Source organism: Thermobia domestica, chromosome 2 (assembly GCF_964235325.1).
Source record: "Thermobia domestica chromosome 2, izTheDome1.hap1.1, whole genome shotgun sequence".
In the NCBI taxonomy this organism is placed as follows: domain Eukaryota; kingdom Metazoa; phylum Arthropoda; class Insecta; order Zygentoma; family Lepismatidae; genus Thermobia; species Thermobia domestica.
The window spans coordinates 252,668,506-252,688,605 of NC_137455.1; the positions used below are offsets into that span (position 1 = coordinate 252,668,506).

Sequence of the window (20,100 nt, forward strand, 5' to 3'; positions counted from 1 at the left end):
GATATATTTCTAGCATAGCAATAAAAAATGAGACTGTGGAATCGCTACTATGGAGTCAATTCTGCAGATAACGTTTTCTTCTTAAAAGTCCTCACTATTAAAAATTACTTCTGCATGATAAATAATCGCAGAGTATTTTGAGGGATATAATCTGTTTATCATAATACAAAGGTACAGAAAGCATCAAACCGTTCTGTTGCACCAGAGACGGAAAAACTAAAATTCCTGTTACAAGAGTTTTTCCTATTACAAGACAAACCACCTGATATTACATTTCGTTCAATTACGTAGGCAGAGGAAATTGAGCTGTGTCAAGCCCTTTTGTTTTTCATATAAAAATAACCTATTCGTGGATCTAGTACCAATTTGTTTCTGAATTGTATTTATGGAAGCCAAGTTACAGCAAAAGAAGTAGACAAGAACAAGAAGATACAAGAGACACGACTGAGATGGTTTGACCATTAAAGGTAGGAAAATATTAACGGTGATGGAAATCAAGGGAAGGCGAAGGAGAGGAAGACCTAAGATGATTCTGAGGTAGATGATCAACGGTAATATTGAAATGTTTAATAGGTGAAAACCAGAGGATCCCAAGGAAGTTCCTTGAAAGCGTCTATCCATATAAAAATGGGAAAAGCTTATAGAAGAAGAAAAATATTATCTACGATACAGCTTTAGTTTAAATTCAAACGAAGTTCTTCCACTCTGCTTAAGTAATTTAAATTGTTTATAATATTCTTCCTCGTAGAAAACTTTTTATTTGACTAATCTGGAGCTGTACAGAATGGAAGAAAGCCTTAAGGAATATGCAATATTCTTGTAACTCCTGTAGTGCATTGATTCAGGGATATCCAGGTTACGATTTTTTCTTTTCGTATTCGGTGTTGACTACATTTAGTAAATGATAGGCAAACTAATAAAGAGACTTACGGAAGTGTAATTCGCGGATTTCAATGAAACTTTGCATACTTGTAAAACATCGAAAAATAATCGACACGCATTTTTTTATTTCGGCCATCCTTTAAACGTTAGGGGTGGTCTCTAAGCACATACAGAAAGCAATCGTTTAATGTAGAAGAAAACATACTGCCAGGGGTTTTAGAATAGCTGATTCAAAATTTGACGGCAAAATTTCAAATTTCAAAATGGTAGTTCCAATATAGTGATTACAATTACAAAAAGTATTGTTTGAAATGCTGCAGTTAGCCAAGAACAATTATAATTGGCAAAGGTTATTGCAAGAAGGTTGCGGACCAATCTGAAACTACTTTATGTACTTATTTTAATGGGATACTTGATTAAAATGCGTCTCTGCACCTTTCACTATTGAGGGTGCTTATTTATAGTGAGTCCCTCGGTTCTCACTATTCGGGGTGCTTATTTACAGTGAGTCCTCTCGCCTCTCACTATGTTAGAACTTCAAATGTCCTCAATTGTTATAAATATGAACTTTATTGAGAAAACGGATTGGACTGATGTTGAGTTTAACGTCCCATTCAGTAGCGAGGCTATTCTAGACGTGGACTTACAGCTTAAAGTAGGATCTGAACCACATAAGATAAGGCCGGAAATTGAATCTAGGTCTCACGCGTTAGAGACGTGTACGCTATCTACATAGCCGCGAGGGAGCTCTATTGAGAAAACGTTTTACAGTAATGATATTCCGTACAAAAGTGTAATGCATAAACATTGTTTACACCACGCATACCTTATTACGGCAATAACTGTGCACAAATCACAAAATGCCACACAATCTTTGAAACGGGAATTTTCAAAATGCATGTGGTTTTTCATTATAATACTCAACCAATCGGAAATGAGACTTAACCGGTCGTTATATAATCGAACTGAAATTGTGATCCTATTTTCAGGCTCACTATTCCATTCAACAATCCATTTTATCGCTAGAGAACATGAAGACGAAAATTTCAGGCATCAAAGTACGAATAAATTGCATTATCAGAATTAAACATACTTTCTCAATTCAGCGCCTATTACGTTCTTGTGCACAACCTATATAACACATTCAACATCTGCCGTTTCTATACTTTAAATTGTTTATACACCTAGAGAATTAGAAAAGATGATAACTAAATTTGAGAACAATGTGACTCGGGCACTTTGCTAATAATCGAATCATCTATTTAAGTTATTATTGCTTTAATATGGAAATTGTGATCGATAGAACAAGAGTTCAGATGTAACGTCATGTCTGTATTTAAAAAAATGAAAAAAAAAAAAAAAACAATTGAGAATTTTAAAATGAGGGTAAAGTTGACAAAAGTCTTCGAAGTTAATTAAATTTGAAATGACAAAAAATTGGGAAATGCTGTAACTCCTTCAAGAGCAACATTTGTTACAAGACAAGATTTAGAGTAGTAAAGCATGGTAATAAGTTCTATAAAATGCTAATCTTCCATGACAGTGTTGTCTTTGAACTATGCGTGTCGTGTATATAAAGTGAGATAAACAAGGATCTATAAGACAAGAGAAGCACCTCATGAGACATAATCTGATGTTGTTAATGTTGCAAAAGTAGTTAAGCAGAACTTTAAAAAAAACAATACTACTAATGAAGGATGGAAAGATATTCGCAATTCTTTTGCAGGGGCAATATTTTGTTTGTTATTCTGTAAACGTATACTTCATGGGGAAGAATTTTGAGCACCAGCAAGACATGAAAACAAAGGCATAAAGGAATAAAGTTGGAAAATTAAAGGAAAAGCCGAAAACAACGACATGTAGGAGAAGACGTGAGCCACATGAAAAGCAATTTTTGTCATTGATGACATTTTTCTCCTGTTCTTTTGTATTGTAATTATACGCGCAACGAGTGCCCTAAATCTGAAGCAAATTTGTAGCTCATTAAGAAACAAAATTTATTTTTCTTCTTTATAAGAACTTTATATTTTCTTCTTTATATATATGTGATTCTGAGAAGAAAGAAACATCCTGATTTAATTCCTGCATAATCGATTAGCAGCAACTTTTTTGAGTCGAAGTTTGCAAACTAACTATTCGTTAACGATCAATTAGGTAAATTGCTAAAGAGTACATTTTCATTCTTAAAAAGTCTTCAGCTGAAGCTATCCTAATAATAATAATAATAATAATAATAATAATAATAATAATAATAATAATAATAATAATAATAATAATAATAATAATAAAGTAATTGAAGAGGAAATTATTTTAAGAATGTTTCTAAAAATAAGTTAAAATACAAATTTTTAACATTCCGTATTTTCTTTAAGAAACAATAAGGAAGACTAGTCAATAAATAAATAAAGACTTTTAAATACGTAGTAAATGACACATTTTGATATTCAGTATTAGGAAATAAACGATATTTAGGATGGCGATTTCATTTAGTTTTTATTTATTACGAGAGAGGTTTGAAAGTTCTTAGCCTCACCACGATAGAGATAAGCTACTCCCGTAGAAATTTGCGCAACGATAGATTGGAATCTCACTAATATGTGTGCTAATTTATGTCTGGACAAGTCCTGTTGAATTAATGTTACAGCCAATTAACTAGGCGGCAGCAAAATGAACAATCATGTACCGAGTTCCATCTTCAAAGAAAATCGTCATAAACGATACACGAAAAGATAGCAGCTGTACATGGTAAGGAATATCCAACTTAAGACACAGTAAAGCACTGGAAGAGAGAATTGAAATATAGTCGTACAAGTCTGCAGAAGACGCAAGAGGAAGTCGCCTGTTAACAGCTAGGAACCTAAGAATTGTATAAGAAGTTGAACAGCTAGTGCTTAAAATAGGTGTGTGACTGTTAATTGTTTAGCTAAGGAAGTGAACATTAATAAGTCTTTTCACATTATATTACATGACGTTCTGGATATGAACAGTATTGAAGTCCCCTGTTTTTGACACCTCTAGAACAGCAACATGTGCAATGTGAACAGAGCATTTGGATGTGTACAAAAGAGACAAGGATGGTTTTGTAAATAGATTGGTAACTATGGTTGAATGTTGAGTGTATCTATTTGACCCTGAAGTCAACGAAATAAGTAAAACATGAAGACTAAAGTACAGTGTCCATCTAGCAAGGCCGTGTTGTTCGTGAGTTCATAAAGACGTGATCTTGACTGAATATTTACAAAAAGAGAGTACAATCCAAAAGTTACGCGATGCCATGATCACAAAGAGATAGAGTTTGTTTCTACATCGGTATATCGAGCAGCAGAAACACTCACATTTGTGCTCTAATGTGGTACGAACCTTTGCCACACTCACCATATTCACCCAATTTGACTCCATCCGATTACTTCCTCTCTCCAAATGTGAAGAACATTTGTGAGTAGGCGTTTTCCAGAGGCTGTGGAAACCAGGTTTGCATCAACTCTGTATATTTTTGATAGGTAACATTAAGGGACTGATGTCTAAATGTGAGAAATATAAGACAATAAGAGGTGACTATACAGAAAAGAACGCGTGTATGAATCAATTTGCAAATCCTTGCTAGATAATCTCTATCGTGGTAAGGGGAAGAAGCTTCTAGCCTCTCCTCGTATTAATTTGAAAAAGAATGAAAATTGTTCTTTTCTATCTTTCTCCGGGTGCCGAAATAATAGCGATAATGGAGATAGCCATCTTGTAGGAGACCTCGAAGGAAGCAAAAAATATTTAGTAAACAGTCAAGATAATCACGGGCAGTAAGGATAAAGATATAAAGTAGTTTCGGGAAACCAAACTCCTTAAAAATTGTTTTCATTCTCAATGAAATATACTGTCTAGGCTGAGCAACAACAGACTACATCTACAAATAATAATACCACAGTTGTGACGGAAGCAATAGCAATGCTTTCCCTAATATTAAAAAAAAAACTAATATTTTTAATATTAATTTTATATTAAGTGGTTTTACTAGGTATATTAATTTTTAAAATTTATTTTTTGAGTTAATTTCACATTTCAGTGAAAATCCCCGGAAAATATTTATTTCTTTTATAAGGGAGAAAATACATTAAAATATCAGATTTGTAAATCACTTTTCGCATTTAACACTCGTATCGATTATTCTTGGATTTGATTTCAAGTAAGTTACTACATCGAATGGGCGTTTATAAACAAGTATGCCTATATACATAATATATTTCAAAGATATCGCTAAATCTGTTATGTCGTTTATTTTAAAATTCCAAAATCTTAATGTTTCATGTCTAGGCCTACTGTTTAAGATTTACTAATCAGTAAGTAGAGAAGCATTGATGAAATAATGGCCTCTCTGCTCCAAAGAATTTTAGTTACTTTTGCATTTGAGATATTTTTCCAGTTATTTTATTCAGTAAATTTTCTACCACAATTTCTGTTTAATATTTCCTTTTTCACTTTAGTAATTACACTTCAGGTGTATAATATAGCTTACTTTTGCTACCAGCATCAAAATTGCGAAATATATAAAGGAACAGAAATTCTATACGACTGACTCCATTTAAAACTACCATCGAAGTATTTATAATTTCAACCTCAGACGTTCAGCAAATCAGAGGTTGACACGACTGTTTCCATGGCAACGTTACATTAAAACATGTGGGAAAGTAAACATTTACAAGACTGTGAATATAATCCGCCTATTTTAAATAATCATTGAAGTTTCTAAGTGAATAATTTTGAAAGTATTTATCACAATTAATGAATTCTAATATTTAGAATACGACAATACTAAAATAATATAAATCCACACAATTTAAAACAATTTCCTTAGATATATGCATTTCGATGGGTAATAAACTTGATCATTAGTATCACCATGCCTTCCCCCCATTTAAGCTAGTTAAATAACGACATAACTAACTAACTGGCGTAAACGAGAACTTGGAAAAATTAAATAATTATTAATATACGGAATTTGCAATAAAATATGATAATGTAACAAATTAACATTAGGAAAAATTAAAAGTGAGATTCCTGCAAAATTTTGTAACTAATAAGAAAAATGTATTATTTATACAGACGAAACATACTTTGATTAAGTATTTTCGAAGTCTATGTGTTTATAACATAACTAAGAGCAATGTGCTGAAACGGTCATTTCATATGGAACAACCTGAATGTATAAATTATATCAGAATATGTTTTAATCAAAGAGATGGGGTTACTGGAGGTCAGAGCCATTGACAAAGTTGTCTTTTAGGGGGAGGGGATGTCAGAAGGATTTAGGGTGGAGCGTCATTGACCCTCGGAAGGGACTTCCCTGATTTTAGAACTTACTGTGAGTCATAAACATTTTTACTACTTACGGTAATATGTTTCGTAAATCAGGTAGCAAAATCTGAACTGAAATTAATACAGTTTTGCGTTCCTGCAAGACTTTAAAAGTTTTGTATTCCTTAAATATCTTCTTAACTGTTTCTGTTTCGTATTAATTATAGCCATACGACTTGTAATATGAATCTTAAGGTCTATCCTTAGTTCTTGATTACAAAATTGTTCTTTCTCCAAACCTCGTAAAGCTCCAGAGTAAAAGAACTCAGTTCCGACCATTATTTCAATTAGAATTCTGTTTCTTACCCCATTTCCCTGCGAAGCTCATCTATTCTACGAGGAATCTTCTAAGTGAGTCAGTGGTTTCTACATGCCGAATATCTTGTCAAAGCGTCAGATGCAGAATCACAAAAGGCAAAACGAGAACATAAAGTGATTTCTTCTGGGGAATTGACAAGTCTCTCTGTGGCTTGTATACACATCACTAGTGTCACGCTGTGCTGATGAATAGTCCTTATCTTCAGCAAGAAGAGACGGCGGAGCCACGGAAATTCTGTTGGCATCTTCATTCCAGCTTCACAGATATAGTTATGGAGGAAGAGAAGGGGAAGAAGAATTACCACTCACACCCCCTCAGGCACCAAAAATAAGTTCGATAAAATGTATACGGAATTATATACTGATATGGCCTGTTTACTACTACTACTACTACTACTACTACTACTACTAGTAATAATAATAATAATAATCCAAGTATTATAGCTTTCGTTGTTCATAATAGTAATGTGAAGTTAGAGAGGGCTCAGGTCCTCAAATTTGTTATTCTAAAACCTATGGCAAGTGCCAGAATGTTAAGATGCTGATTAATTTCTCATTGTTTGTCCGTTGAAGTTCAGCATCCCTTTCTAGTACCGAGGTTATATGAGACATAGACCTACCGTTAAGGTGGAATCTGAACCACCTTAATGCCTTCAAATTGTTAGCGATCTTCACCGGGAATTGAACTCGGAACTACGTTCAGCAAAGGCCCATGCGCTAGCCGCTAGATATCCGGGGAGGACTTCTTTCTTATCAGTTTCCTTGAATTGAATGTACGTTTCATGTAGTATTGAAAATTTAAATTTATTACGAAAATACTAACAAATGCTGCACAAATGCTTCCAAAAATATACATGAATATGCAGGCCTATATTTTGCATAGTCTGCATCTAAATTCAAAACTAAAAATATCTTTGACTCTTTTTCTGTAAAAGGAAATCTCGCCAACATACACAAGATTGTATCAAAACAATAAATGGTAGATATTGTCTACTGTCCTGTATATATTGTTGTCCTACTTCCTGTCTTCATTTTGAGGACATCAGTCATGAATTAGTAGAAATTAATGCTAGTAGAACAATGTAAGATAGGGTCTAATACATTAATTACAGAAGTTCAACTTAAACTCTATCATCTTTAAAGTAATTCATGTTAAATAAAAATAAGGAACTTATTCTGGACTAATTCTTAAATTAGAGTGACGCATTTTGTCTATCGCTTAATAAGGGTAGGTATGTTTTCTACTTATAAGAATAAGGGATGTCCAAATCAGCTTTAAGTGCATTATAGTGCTAATAGCACACTGACAAGGAAACAAAAAGCACTATTGACTGAAGTCAAAATTCAGCATAAATATTGCTTCATCGTAACCTTTTAGCAAACCACCATTTTCCTCTGTTCAAAGAATTTTTGACCTAGCGCATAAAATATGCAATTCGTATCTTCGCATACACGCATGCATACGTCTTATAAGCAGAAGTAAGGTGAGTAAGCTATCGGTTGCAAGTTCACGGTATGTACGGTTTAAAATTATAAAATATTGATTTTGACATTTGTTATTTATTCTATATGAACAAGTCATAGTGTTTTATGTAGATTAGTGTTCTATCTTGATGGCTATATTAGAGCAACATTGGAATTTCGATGCCCAAATGTGAACGGAAATTAGCTTTCAAGATGATATCCTTGATTAATAATGGTGAAACATAATTTAACATGTTCGGAATGTTTGGATGGTTGGGTAGGGCGTGGATGAAGCTCGAATTGCAGTCATCTCTACGTGGTAAGATTTGGGTTATTTTAGTAAGATTATTTTTGAGAAATGGATAAAGATTTTCATGTTTATGTGTTCATCTCCAATTTGAATATATAAATTAACTCTCTAGAACAAGGGAGAAAAATGGCTTTGTTTATGATTTTAATACAAATGTGCACTATTAGAAAATATATTTTTCACCAAATTCACTAACTTTAGACCATATGCGCGAAGTTTCAATTCACCATTGTAATTTTACAAATATTTCTACCATTATCAAGCAGCTAAAATAAAGTAATTTCATGCTATTAGAAGTAGAAAACCTCAATCTTTAAAATTTGAGCGTTAAAGAATAATTGAAGCCGTGACATCTATAACCACACAAGTCCAGCTGAAGAGATATTGAAAAAAGCAATAAAAACTGCATATTTGTTGGAAATGTGAATTTGGAAATCAGACTTATTTCATACTTACCTTTGCTGAATAACAAAAGTCACTAAGTATGAAAAAAAGTCTGATGTCCAAGTTCACATTTCCAACAAATATTCAGTTTTAATTGAGTTTCTCAATATCTCTTCAGCTGGACTTGTGCTGTTATGGAAGTCAGGGCTTCAATTGGCGATTTTAGCTGTATTTTTCAAATTTTAGGCTTTTGTACGAACTGAAAATAAAATATAGGAAATTTTCACTACTTTTCTCTTTGTTAGCATCCCAATATACAAATTCGCTGCACTGTTGGAACTCGATATTCGAAATTTTGTATTTTTCGACCTACTTTAATGAGCAGTGTTTGGATACAATGTTTTGCTATGGATCGTCTGCATCTGACAATTGTTAATGTGTACTTTCGAAAGATCTTTGTAGTATCTAAACCTCCTAGGTGTTCATAAGTACCTATCTGGATTATTTGTTACAAAAGTATGTTTTGATTGTTTTTTCAATAGAATGTACTTCACTGGTTTGTAGCTTGCACAAAGGTCAATGAATATTTTGTCATGGTCTTTATTTTACAATTGATAATTGTGTCTTTTCCTGACAGTGTAGAATATTAAAGTGCGTATCTTAACCTCTTTTACCTTATATATTATACTTCTTTCAACACCTTTAGCGGCTACACGAAGCTTTTTCTGTTTATAATTATATTTCTTTATTTCGCTTTCAAATTCCGGCAATATAATCACTATTTCGTACAATGGAACCTTTAAATAACGCTACATTAATTTAATACTGGGATGTTAAAAAAAAAACTTTCCATAATACTTTATTCAATTATTTTTTCTTTATCCTGAATTCGGGATTTTTTTTTATAAGAAACTGAATAGTTAAATATCTTATTTACATATTGCATTCAGTTAAATTTATATTTGGGTACAACTCATCAAAGTTGATGGTGATATTCCTAAATTAAACTAGATTTACTAGAGTTGTTCTAGTTTTAAACTAGATCCTATATCAACGATGTGTTAACAGATTTAAGATTAAAATATGAGTACTGTTATTACCTGATAGATGGCAGGAGGAACCCACAAAACCTCTCCGTGAGGATATATTAATACGTTGGATTTATACCTTACTTCGTAGTTTCCATCAGCGCTGAAAAACAGATAAAATAAGAAATTAAAAAAAACGTAAATAAACACAATCACAAGCCGTAAAAGTTCTTAGAAGAAATATTCATAAATGAAATTAAATATGTGGGTTTTAGACAGTACCTGACAGTATTTTTATATCTCAAACATTTCCCTAGTCACATCACACGTAATAATTGCATCTGTGCAAACAGACCTCTCCGATAGAGCTGTAAAGGTCGACCGGACACGGTAGCTTGTGTGGGGTCATGCTGCTGTCCCCGGTTTTTTTCTCAATTCCCTGCGCGATGGCATCGAGTGAAGACGACAACGCATTGGCATTGATAGGCCTTGTATTAGTGATTAAAAGAAAAAAAAAAAGAATTCATTGAAAACAAAACAGTGAAAATAAATCGAATACAATGCATAAACTTAGATTATTAGAAAGAAAAGCTTATACTCATATAATCTTACTGAATGAATTGAATCTGTAGTTCTTAAAAAACTATTTCCGAATAAATGAGAATAGGTACCTAAAATTATTATGATTACTCCTCTGATAAAAAAGATATAGTTATGAAAGACAATATATTTCTGCACGAAACAAGATCAGTAACTTTGAAATTTCTTGCAACCGAAGAAATTACGAAGACTTGAAATATACATACACAGATTCATGGTATCACTCAGGCGCATATATATAGACGCGGATCCAGGATATGATCAAGGGAGGGGCTAAACCATAGTTTGCAGCTTTATCCAGTGTAAAGCAAGATTAAAGCCCATTTTATCGAGTGTATACCTGAATGTTAATGGGCGATATAGCCCCTATAGTCCCTCCTGGAATCGCGCATATATATGATTTTGTTCCAGTTACCTGCACAGGTCTATTCACATATATCCTAAAACTGAAAAAAGGGGGAGGGGCCGTTGCCATAGAAACAAACGTTTCCATAACAACGAATCCTGTCACTGCTTGTCAGTCTAAAACTGTTTGAAGAAAAGAATAAGTCGTAAGTGGGAATCCTTCACCCCTGGTGGGGATGTTCATGAAGCTATCAGCTTATGTCTAATTACGTTGGAATATATTAGCCGTTTCTTAATTTTGAACATACTAGATTCGATCGAAACGAAAAAACTTTTTATCGGACTTCTAAAGAGAATGAAATAAAATAACTAAATACATGACCGTGTTTATTATCTCTAGGATTCCCAGTCACGACCCCCCTTTTCAGTTTTATTAAAAAATAAAAATATAGAAGAAGAAGATGAAAAAAAAAAGGAAAATAGAAGAGGAAAGAGGTAAAGTAAGAAGGTAATAAAAAGGAAACTGTTACTGCATATTTTGAAAAATATGGTAAAGAAAGTGAATAATTATCGAATTCCAATAGCTATTGGGTTAATATTTGGTATTCAGGTGATCAAGGGTAGACACATGTTAACCCATACATCCCCGATCTAGATCCATTTAACCCCAACTACCAAATTATCCCGATCTAGATCCGAGATAGATGAGAAAGTTTAAGTTTACAGTTTATTCAATATTTCCAGAAGTTCTAGACTAATATCCAATACTTGAAAAATAAAGGACGAAGTTGATGGCATGTTAGAATCGACCACAAAGAAAAAAAAAAAATCAGAGTATTACATATTCGTAGAAGATTTTGACTTTCACAGTTCTCCCATGCTGATCATTCGTTCAGGCTACTTCAGTCCTTTTTACTTCCTTCATAGATCCAACTTAAGTTAGTATTAACTTTCAATGAGTTTAATTGATAACTACCATTAATTATAATAAATCACACATATATGTCAAAATAATGGATGCACTTAATACTAAACCTACATTTCACTCACACACACATTCATACAGGACAATGTATACTTCGGGTTGTATTTAGTTAAATTAAACTAACCTAACTACATTACTATATACATTTATTACATTTCAATAGAAGAAAAATTAGTTGGACATAACATGGAAAAATTTAATACATGGAAAGAATGTTTCATTAACATGCATAGAAATTCGCTAATTTTATCAAGACCAAATAACACATTTCTCTTCCTATATATATATTAAAAGTTGAATTACATGAAAGAGAATTTGACAAAAAAAAAAAAAAAAAAAAAAAAAATGAAAAAAACAAAAATAAGGAGATTCACAGATCAATACATTTAGGATTCATTGTAATGAATATATATATATCATTGCGGAAAACGAAAGAAAAAAATAAATTAAAAAAAAATATATATATATATAATTGGTTAATCATTCTAAAAAAAAAAATACTTTAATAGCATTTTATTAGGTCTCTGTCCCAAGAGGAGACATTTCGACGATTTTATGAGTCTTTGTTCTCACATCGATAATAGCTCCTTTTTCCAACTCTCTTTTGCACTGTGGTTTGTGTCCATGAGAGTGTTTAATTGTTTTTGTTTTAGCTATAGACAAATAGTCGCTTCATATCACATATATATTTATATTTCTCATTTTGTCACTCGACGCACTCAATATAAAATTTCAAAGTTTATCAAGGTTAAAAAATTTTGAATCCAGTCACAGACATTGAGAACATATTTCCATATTCCGGTATTCACATTAAGTTATCAACTAAATTTCTCTTCATTAAATTTAAGACCAGTAATTTTCTTTATAGTATAGATCTTGTAGTCAAAAGATTCTAGACACTGAACAGTTAAATTTCTGATCGTAGGAGAAGGATTTGTTTCAGAGTCTACTGATAGAAGATTCGTTGGTGGGGCACACTGTTTTGTAGGTTATTAATTTCACTTTGATCTTGCGAATAAATTTGGATGAGGATTAGGGTTATTTTACTTATCTTACGACCTGCTACTCGTTTTACTTACATGCGGTATTTAACATTATATTCAACTTTAATAGTTACAAACATCAGTAACCACTCAACAAAATGTAATTTATTACAATATACGCGGTAACACTATATGTCACAAATAGTTGGTAAAGGTCGGGTGTCAAAAACCTATGGCAACCTAAACAAAACCAGGGTAAATACCGAGCCCATTACATGCATACTCATATATATATATATTCATATTATTCAATACAATAAATTTCACTTTAATATCCATCGTAGTATTTCGTCGACGTTTAAATTCTACATAACCGTTCATATTCGACAAATATTCATATTTTATAAATATTTATATTTTATTGGCTCAAAGACAAAACAAAAACCCTGACTATCAAAAATTCACCTTTTTTCCCTCATAAGGTTGCAACATTGTAATTTATATGTATAAACCCGATAATCAATAATCATTTTCAGTTTACTAAAGATCCGCGTATATATACAAAAAACAAAATAGCTGGTGTTATTTAATGAGTTGACATAAGAGGTGGAAAATGCAACAAATAGAGCAGGCACGTAACTTTTAAAACTATGTAAGCACATATATAGATGTATAAAAAAAAAATCAATGTTATTGGAAACTAGTGGGCCCAGACTACTAATACATATACACTATATGACCAATCAATAGAAATAAAAACCAGAAATCAGTTGTCAATGGATATAATTTGTATGATCCATGAATAACGAATGTTTCTAGGAATCCGAAAGCATAGTGTACCTTCCCGTCAATTTCTCCAGTGGTGGATTGAATATCGCGAAAATGGTCCCGAGATGTGCTGCAATACCTCCACGAATTGCATCCCTCGATGTCTCAGTTAGTACATACGATCGAAATAAGTGATATGGAATATTGTACATTTTCATGAGTTTCAGAAACAAGGGGGGGGGGGAGGTTGAAATTTAAAAAAAAAAATCTCGAAGTAATGAAGACAGAGAGAGATAGAGAAGAAGGAAGACGAAGAAATAGTGGCGCCAAAGACTTAAGTGGGAAATAACTAACGCTACAAAGACAGAAATCGAATTTCGCTCTCAACAAAATCCATAGCCAAAATATTCTTAACATGCCAAAAGGGTGGTCTACTCAAATACGTAGACTCAAGGAACGCCCTGCTGCCAAGGATGCAAGTTCTGTGTCCATCAGATCCCAATCCCACAAGAGTTTGGTTGTAAGATTGAAATCCGATCCCCGTATCCGGCCCAAACCAGCAGGTTCCCGGAAATCGTCCGGAAGGTTAGAGAAGGCGCTAATTTAGAATTTCAAAAAAAAAAAAAAAAAAAATCATCCGACCTCTTGGAAACTAGAAGATTCCAGAATAGGGATGAAATTAGAGTAATAGCTAAGGTATCCCTAATTAGTAATTCGCCAAAATTAAAAAAAAAATTAAATAAACTGAATTTTGGATCGGTGATTTCAATTACCGAAACATCACCGATGGCTACCCAGCGCAGACATGCCACCGTCTGGGACGTCGTTAATTTCCCTCATCTAATTAAACTAAGAAAAGACATGAAAAATACTTAAGGGGACTAGGGGTCGACGTCCGGGTACGCTAAATTTAGTAGCAGTTAATTTAATCGGATAGTCCGAACTGAGTTATATGAACACTGCACAATAAATAAATAAGGTAAGCAACAAAAAAAAAAAATCTCGGAGAGGCAATGAATGCTAAAGGTACAAATGACCGAAACCTGTACTTTTCGATGATCACAGGATATAGCAGTTGGTTTTCTTAATTATCATTTCTGTCAACCTTTAGAAGTAATTCCCACATGATGCTACTCTATCTATTGAAAGGCTTAAGATCTGGGGCTGTTATTATGAGGTACATAAATGCAAAGTAACACACAATTCCCAACTATAATTTACTATCCAAGTAGCAAACTCGGTTGGATGAATGCACCGGTGTAGAAGTCTAAACGCGAGAGATATTTTTTTTTCTTCGTAAACATATTTATATTTTCACTATATAAAATTCACTAGGCCTATCCATTTAACTATAGGGGTCATCATTTCATTCATATTATATATCATATCATTAACATATCATTACATTCATTCATTATCTACTAATTTTCGCACGAAATAATATTTTATAAACACCCTATTTCGTACATTTTACACGCAGGCCATACACATATTTACATTACGCAGTAATAAATATATATATACAACTATCACAATCTATCACGCTCAAACCACCACACGATCACATTCATCGAACCACGTACTCTTTATTTCGAAGCACCCAAATTGTATTTACTTTGCAGGTTTAAAAAAATTCATACATGTATTTACGGAAAGTTAAATCGTCAATGATTAATCTATTTCTGATTTGTTGATAAAACTGAAGCAACAATGGAATTTTTTACAGCCACGGGAAAAGAAGAATTTAATACTACATTTTTAAACAAACAGTAACAGCATATGGGCTTTACTTCTATTAAGAAAATAGGTGTTCTTTATTTCAGCGGATTATTCATTTACTATTGGACCTAGCAAGCTGAAATTTTCAGTACAGTAAGATCTCATGCTATTTTATATGAAGGTATACTCATCTGAACCGAAAACCATGTCCAATGAAAGTAATTTTTGAATAAATGACTAAAATCCAACAACCTAGATCACTAAGTTATGCGATGTCGTATTGTCAACAAACAATTGAGTACCGAAACCGGACGCTGTGGCGCTGTAGTGGAGGCATAATTTACCGTGTACTGAAATCTATACTTGTACTCATTAATCAGAAATTTAATATTTACTCTGGTTTATTTCTGTTAGGAAAATGGTACTAAATTAACACATATTTATACACTGTCCTAACCGAAATTTCACACACTCACACAAGACTACTAACTACATACACCACTGCTAATACTATACATAAAACAACTAACTAAACCAAACATGCACCATTTAGTTACATGCATGTTGACAAAATAAATACTCCCTTCTGATATATACCGTCGGCTCTATTTAATTTAGAGGGGCAAAATGAGAAAGGTAAACACTAGGTCCAATTGACCTGACCAATTGTTTACATAATGACTACCAAAAGTTGATGCCCGGGGGGCACCTTAACGAGGTTTATGGAGGGACCCTTCCCCTGAAAGGGGAAAAGGCCCTAAAACGAACAATAACTAACCCATTCCCCCGCTAAAACTGGTTCAATTCAGAAAAGGGGATAGGAGCCCCTTTTTGTTAGCTTAAGCTGCCATTCCGAAAGTTAACATTGCAACTATGAAACCTACTGTGTACATGCACTTACTGACTAATAAAAAAAAATCACATTTACTATACAAACTATAATATATGTACGAAACCAGGTCGTATTGTCCCTAATCCCTAACTGAGTTTTAACAGATCAAAAATCACTTTCCTATATTGTCTATTCTTTGGCTTGGATAACGAGCAATATGGCGTCTGTAAAGCTGGTTCCCATTTCTCCTTTATTTTTTACAGTTCACTTCACGAAAAATGTAAGTTTGTCAGCTCCTAAATCATTATACGGCGTTTATCAATGAAATTAACTGGATATTACCTTGAGATAGTTAGAATTTCCATCCTTTTACCGCAGATATGTAGAAGAAGAAATCACGGGCTGCTCCTCGTAGTGTGTCTTCCATTATTCTAATAATATTGCGCCGAAAAAGCCAGAGGTAGGAGAATTCCTCCAATCAGAAAGAAAACTTTAGCCGCGGAAATTACAAAGCGAATGGAAATTTGGTAAATCCAGATATAACCGGATCTGAAAGTGACTATGGACTACTGAGAGGGGGTGAGGGAAAAATTAGGTACCTGACTAAATTCTACATTGGTCTGAAATTAAGAAAATTTATATCCAATGACAGAACTATGTTTCGGTATGACGTCAGAATGGTAAACCTGGAAACTTTTCAACTTATATATCAGAAAATGGGATTTACACTTAATCAAAATGTAAATAAATATATTATACAGTGGGAATATGGTTACTAACGAAACCTTTGGGTTCATTATATTTAATTCGAAGTAGAGAGAGTAAATAAATTGTGTAGCTAAACCGCAATTGAATAAAAAAAAAATTACTAGGTACAGGGTGTGTAAAAAAAATTGCCATTACTTTCAACTGTAATGGTACATTACAGTTTTCCCCGGCCCATTAACAAAATTTTGTTAGAATAACAAAATTTTTCTAATTGGGAATACTAACTACTGATGCTTGTTAAATTAACACACTCATTCATCTCATTCAAACATTACCAGTCACACTAGGACAGTATATTATATCTACTTGGGGTATTGCGCGAGTAATTCATTACGTTTATCTTCTGTACAATTGAAAATCTTTAAATTTCGAAAATTGTGAGTTCCGATACTTTCGCCTTTGAGATTATGCAAAACAGCGCAGTTTTTTAACAATTTTTTCACGACAAACGGGCCAGTGAAAATTTTCATCCATTTGGCGGATTCCTGCTTTATTATTGACGATAAGTTGTGTAATTTCAGCATTACTAGTTGACCTTCTTCCAGAGTAACAGAATGTGTTGATCGTTTACTAGAGTTTCGCGAATTTATATCTATCTCAGTAAATTTAAACCTATTTTCAACGGAATCTAATTGTTTTGGCCATGGGAACACCTTCCGGTAGTTGTCAACAGCAGAGTAACTCAGAAAGCGTTCCGCCGGCGTGCAACCAATACTTGAGCAATAAGAATTATTAAGAAGGTCCTGTATTTTTACAAGATATCTATTCCAGGTGGTTTGATCTTCATTACACCATAACCGAACTAACCTATTGAGCTCTTTATGGCTGCGTTCTGTTATGCTGTTACCCTGAGGAGAATAGCTAGCTGTTTTCTTGTGTTTAATTTTATACTTAGCACAGAAATCCTGCCACAGTTTGGACTGGAACTGTGGTCCCCTGTCACTTAAGAATTCTTGAGGGTATGGTAAAAGGTGAAAGTATCTTCTCTCTAATACCGTTATTATTTCTTTGGTATGAGCTTTTCTGAGCGGAAGAAAAGTAACAAAACGAGAGTAAATATCTATTAATGATAAAATATAATAGTATCCCTGGCTAGGTGGTAATTTCCCGATAAGGTCCACCCCCAGAGTCTCATGGGGTACATTTGCTCTTATGTGATATTCTTGCTGAGCTATGGTTCGGTTTGTGAACTTTGTTTCCGCACATTGGATACAGTTTCGGATGAAATTTTTTATGGTAGATTTTTGATTTTTCCAATAAAAGATTGCGCGACAAAAGCGATAACATTTTTGAACTCCAAAATGACCTGTGGAGTGAACAATACTGATAATTTGGTGAATACAAGCCTGAGGTATTACTAAAAGCCATTTTTGAACTCGCAACGGTTTTATGTACATTAACCCACAATGCATTGCGATTCTACTCTGATTACCACTATTTTCATATCGCTTTAAGAACGTTTGACATAATTCATCAGTTTCCTGATTTTTCTTGATATGATGTAAATCAATGTCAGCATATTGTGTTTTCGTTAGGAAATGCACATAATGGGTTTCGGGTTCAAGCAATACCTCGGGCGGATACCTACTAAGTGTATCGGCGATAAAGTTCTCGCGGCCTGGACAGTGCTGAAATGTTAAGTCAAATTTTTGTAATTTAAGTAAGATCCTGGTGGTTCTTGGTTCAAGGTTCTTCTGAGTGAAAGCATGAGTAACTGCTACATTGTCGGTATGAACATACGTGATACGACCCATAATATATTGTTCAAAGTGCTCACATAGGAACAGAACGGACAGTAGTTCTAACTGAGAGATCGACAGAGACAACTCGTAAGGCTTTACCCGTCGACTAGCATATCCGATGACATTAGGATCTTCTTGACCTGCTGGATATTGTGCAAGATAGCCAGCCAGATTTTCCATACACGCATCACTGTGTATGTGAAATGGCAGGGAGAAATCTGGCTGACTTAGAGCAGGCGGATTGCTAATAAGCTCTTTTAACTTATGGAAAGTTTCCAATGTTTCATCGTTCCATGTGAATTTTTGATCCTTTTTTAGTAGTTGATATAATTTAGCGGTAAGTCCAGAAAAATTTGGTACGAACTTTCTCCTCCACCCTATGAGGCCTAGGAACTTTTGTAATGCCTTCTTTGATTTCGGAACCGGAAAACAACGAATGGGTTCATTTAATTTAGGGTCGACCCTTATCGTTTTGCCACTAATGATATGACCTAAAAATTTTATCTCCCGTGCAAAGAACTTACATTTTTGAAAATTTAAGGAAAAATTTGCCCTCTTGAAAATTTCAAAGGTTCTTTCTAAATGAGATAAGTGTTCTTCTTCCGTGACCGATTTTACCATAACATCATCAAGGTATAGAACTACAAAAGAACGAGTTGAGTCGTTGAAAAAATTAGTCATAACGGATTGAAAAACAGCAGGACTGCTCTTCAATCCCTGTGGCAGAACGGTAAGGCAATATTGCCTTCCTTTATACACAAAGCTAGTACACTGATATGATTCTTTGTGTAAACTGATCCCATAATAGGCACTAGATGCATCAAAAGATGAGAACCAAGTGGCTTGTGAAACACGATGTAATAAATCGTCTATTGGTTCAACCTGTGCTTGTGGAGAAATAATTTTTGAGTTGGTAGCCCTGAGGTCCAAAACGGGACGTACGCCCCCAGAGGCCTTTCTGACAACATGAATAGGATTTCTGTATGGGGACATCTGTTCTATAGCAATTCCTAACCGTAACCACTTATTTAATTCGGCCTCAAACTCGGGTTGCATTGCTTGTGGGACAGAATAGCAAGGTCCCACAACTGGTTCGTTATCTTTTAGTTGAATTTTGTATGGAGGCGCATTAACACGACGTGGGTACTCGGAGAAGAGAGATCTGTACTGTAATAATAGTTTACGGAGACCTGATCTAATTGGTGGTGGTAAATCATCCCGAGTAGTAATGTAAGTGTCGATGTCTTGTGGAGAGACATTGCATTCGGCATTCAGGAATGGATCCAGCTGATCGTCCCTGTTAACCTCCCCTCCATTGAGAGGTGTCACTGCACAGGCAGCTTGACAGATAAACCTGGGGTCAAGCATGGGCTGATCCATCACTGGCCGCCCTGACTCACCGATTGCAATCTCTCTTTCCGGTATTCCCACTAACATTACATTTGGTTTATTAGTTGAAACAGTAACTGCATTCCCGAGACTGTCTTTCATACGAATTTCTTTCTTTTCACGGTCGATGATACAATGAAACTTATCTAAGAATGGGCAACCCAAGATTAAATCCGTTCGCAAGTATTTAATAACAAAAATAGCTATTTCAAAAATATGGTTTTGAATATTAAGATT

The 20,100-nt window shown here is 33.9% G+C and overlaps 1 protein-coding gene across 1 annotated transcript in view; it reads right to left on the minus strand.

Moving 5' to 3' along the window:
• nAChRbeta1 (nicotinic acetylcholine receptor beta1) overlaps window positions 1-20,100 on the minus strand; it is a 682,881-nt gene that overhangs the window by 96,345 nt on the left and 566,436 nt on the right. Inside the window, exon 5 of the mRNA XM_081748586.1 lies at window positions 9,805-9,895. Within this exon, the coding sequence (XP_081604712.1) occupies window positions 9,805-9,895 (91 nt within the window). The remainder of the gene's footprint in view (window positions 1-9,804; window positions 9,896-20,100) is intronic.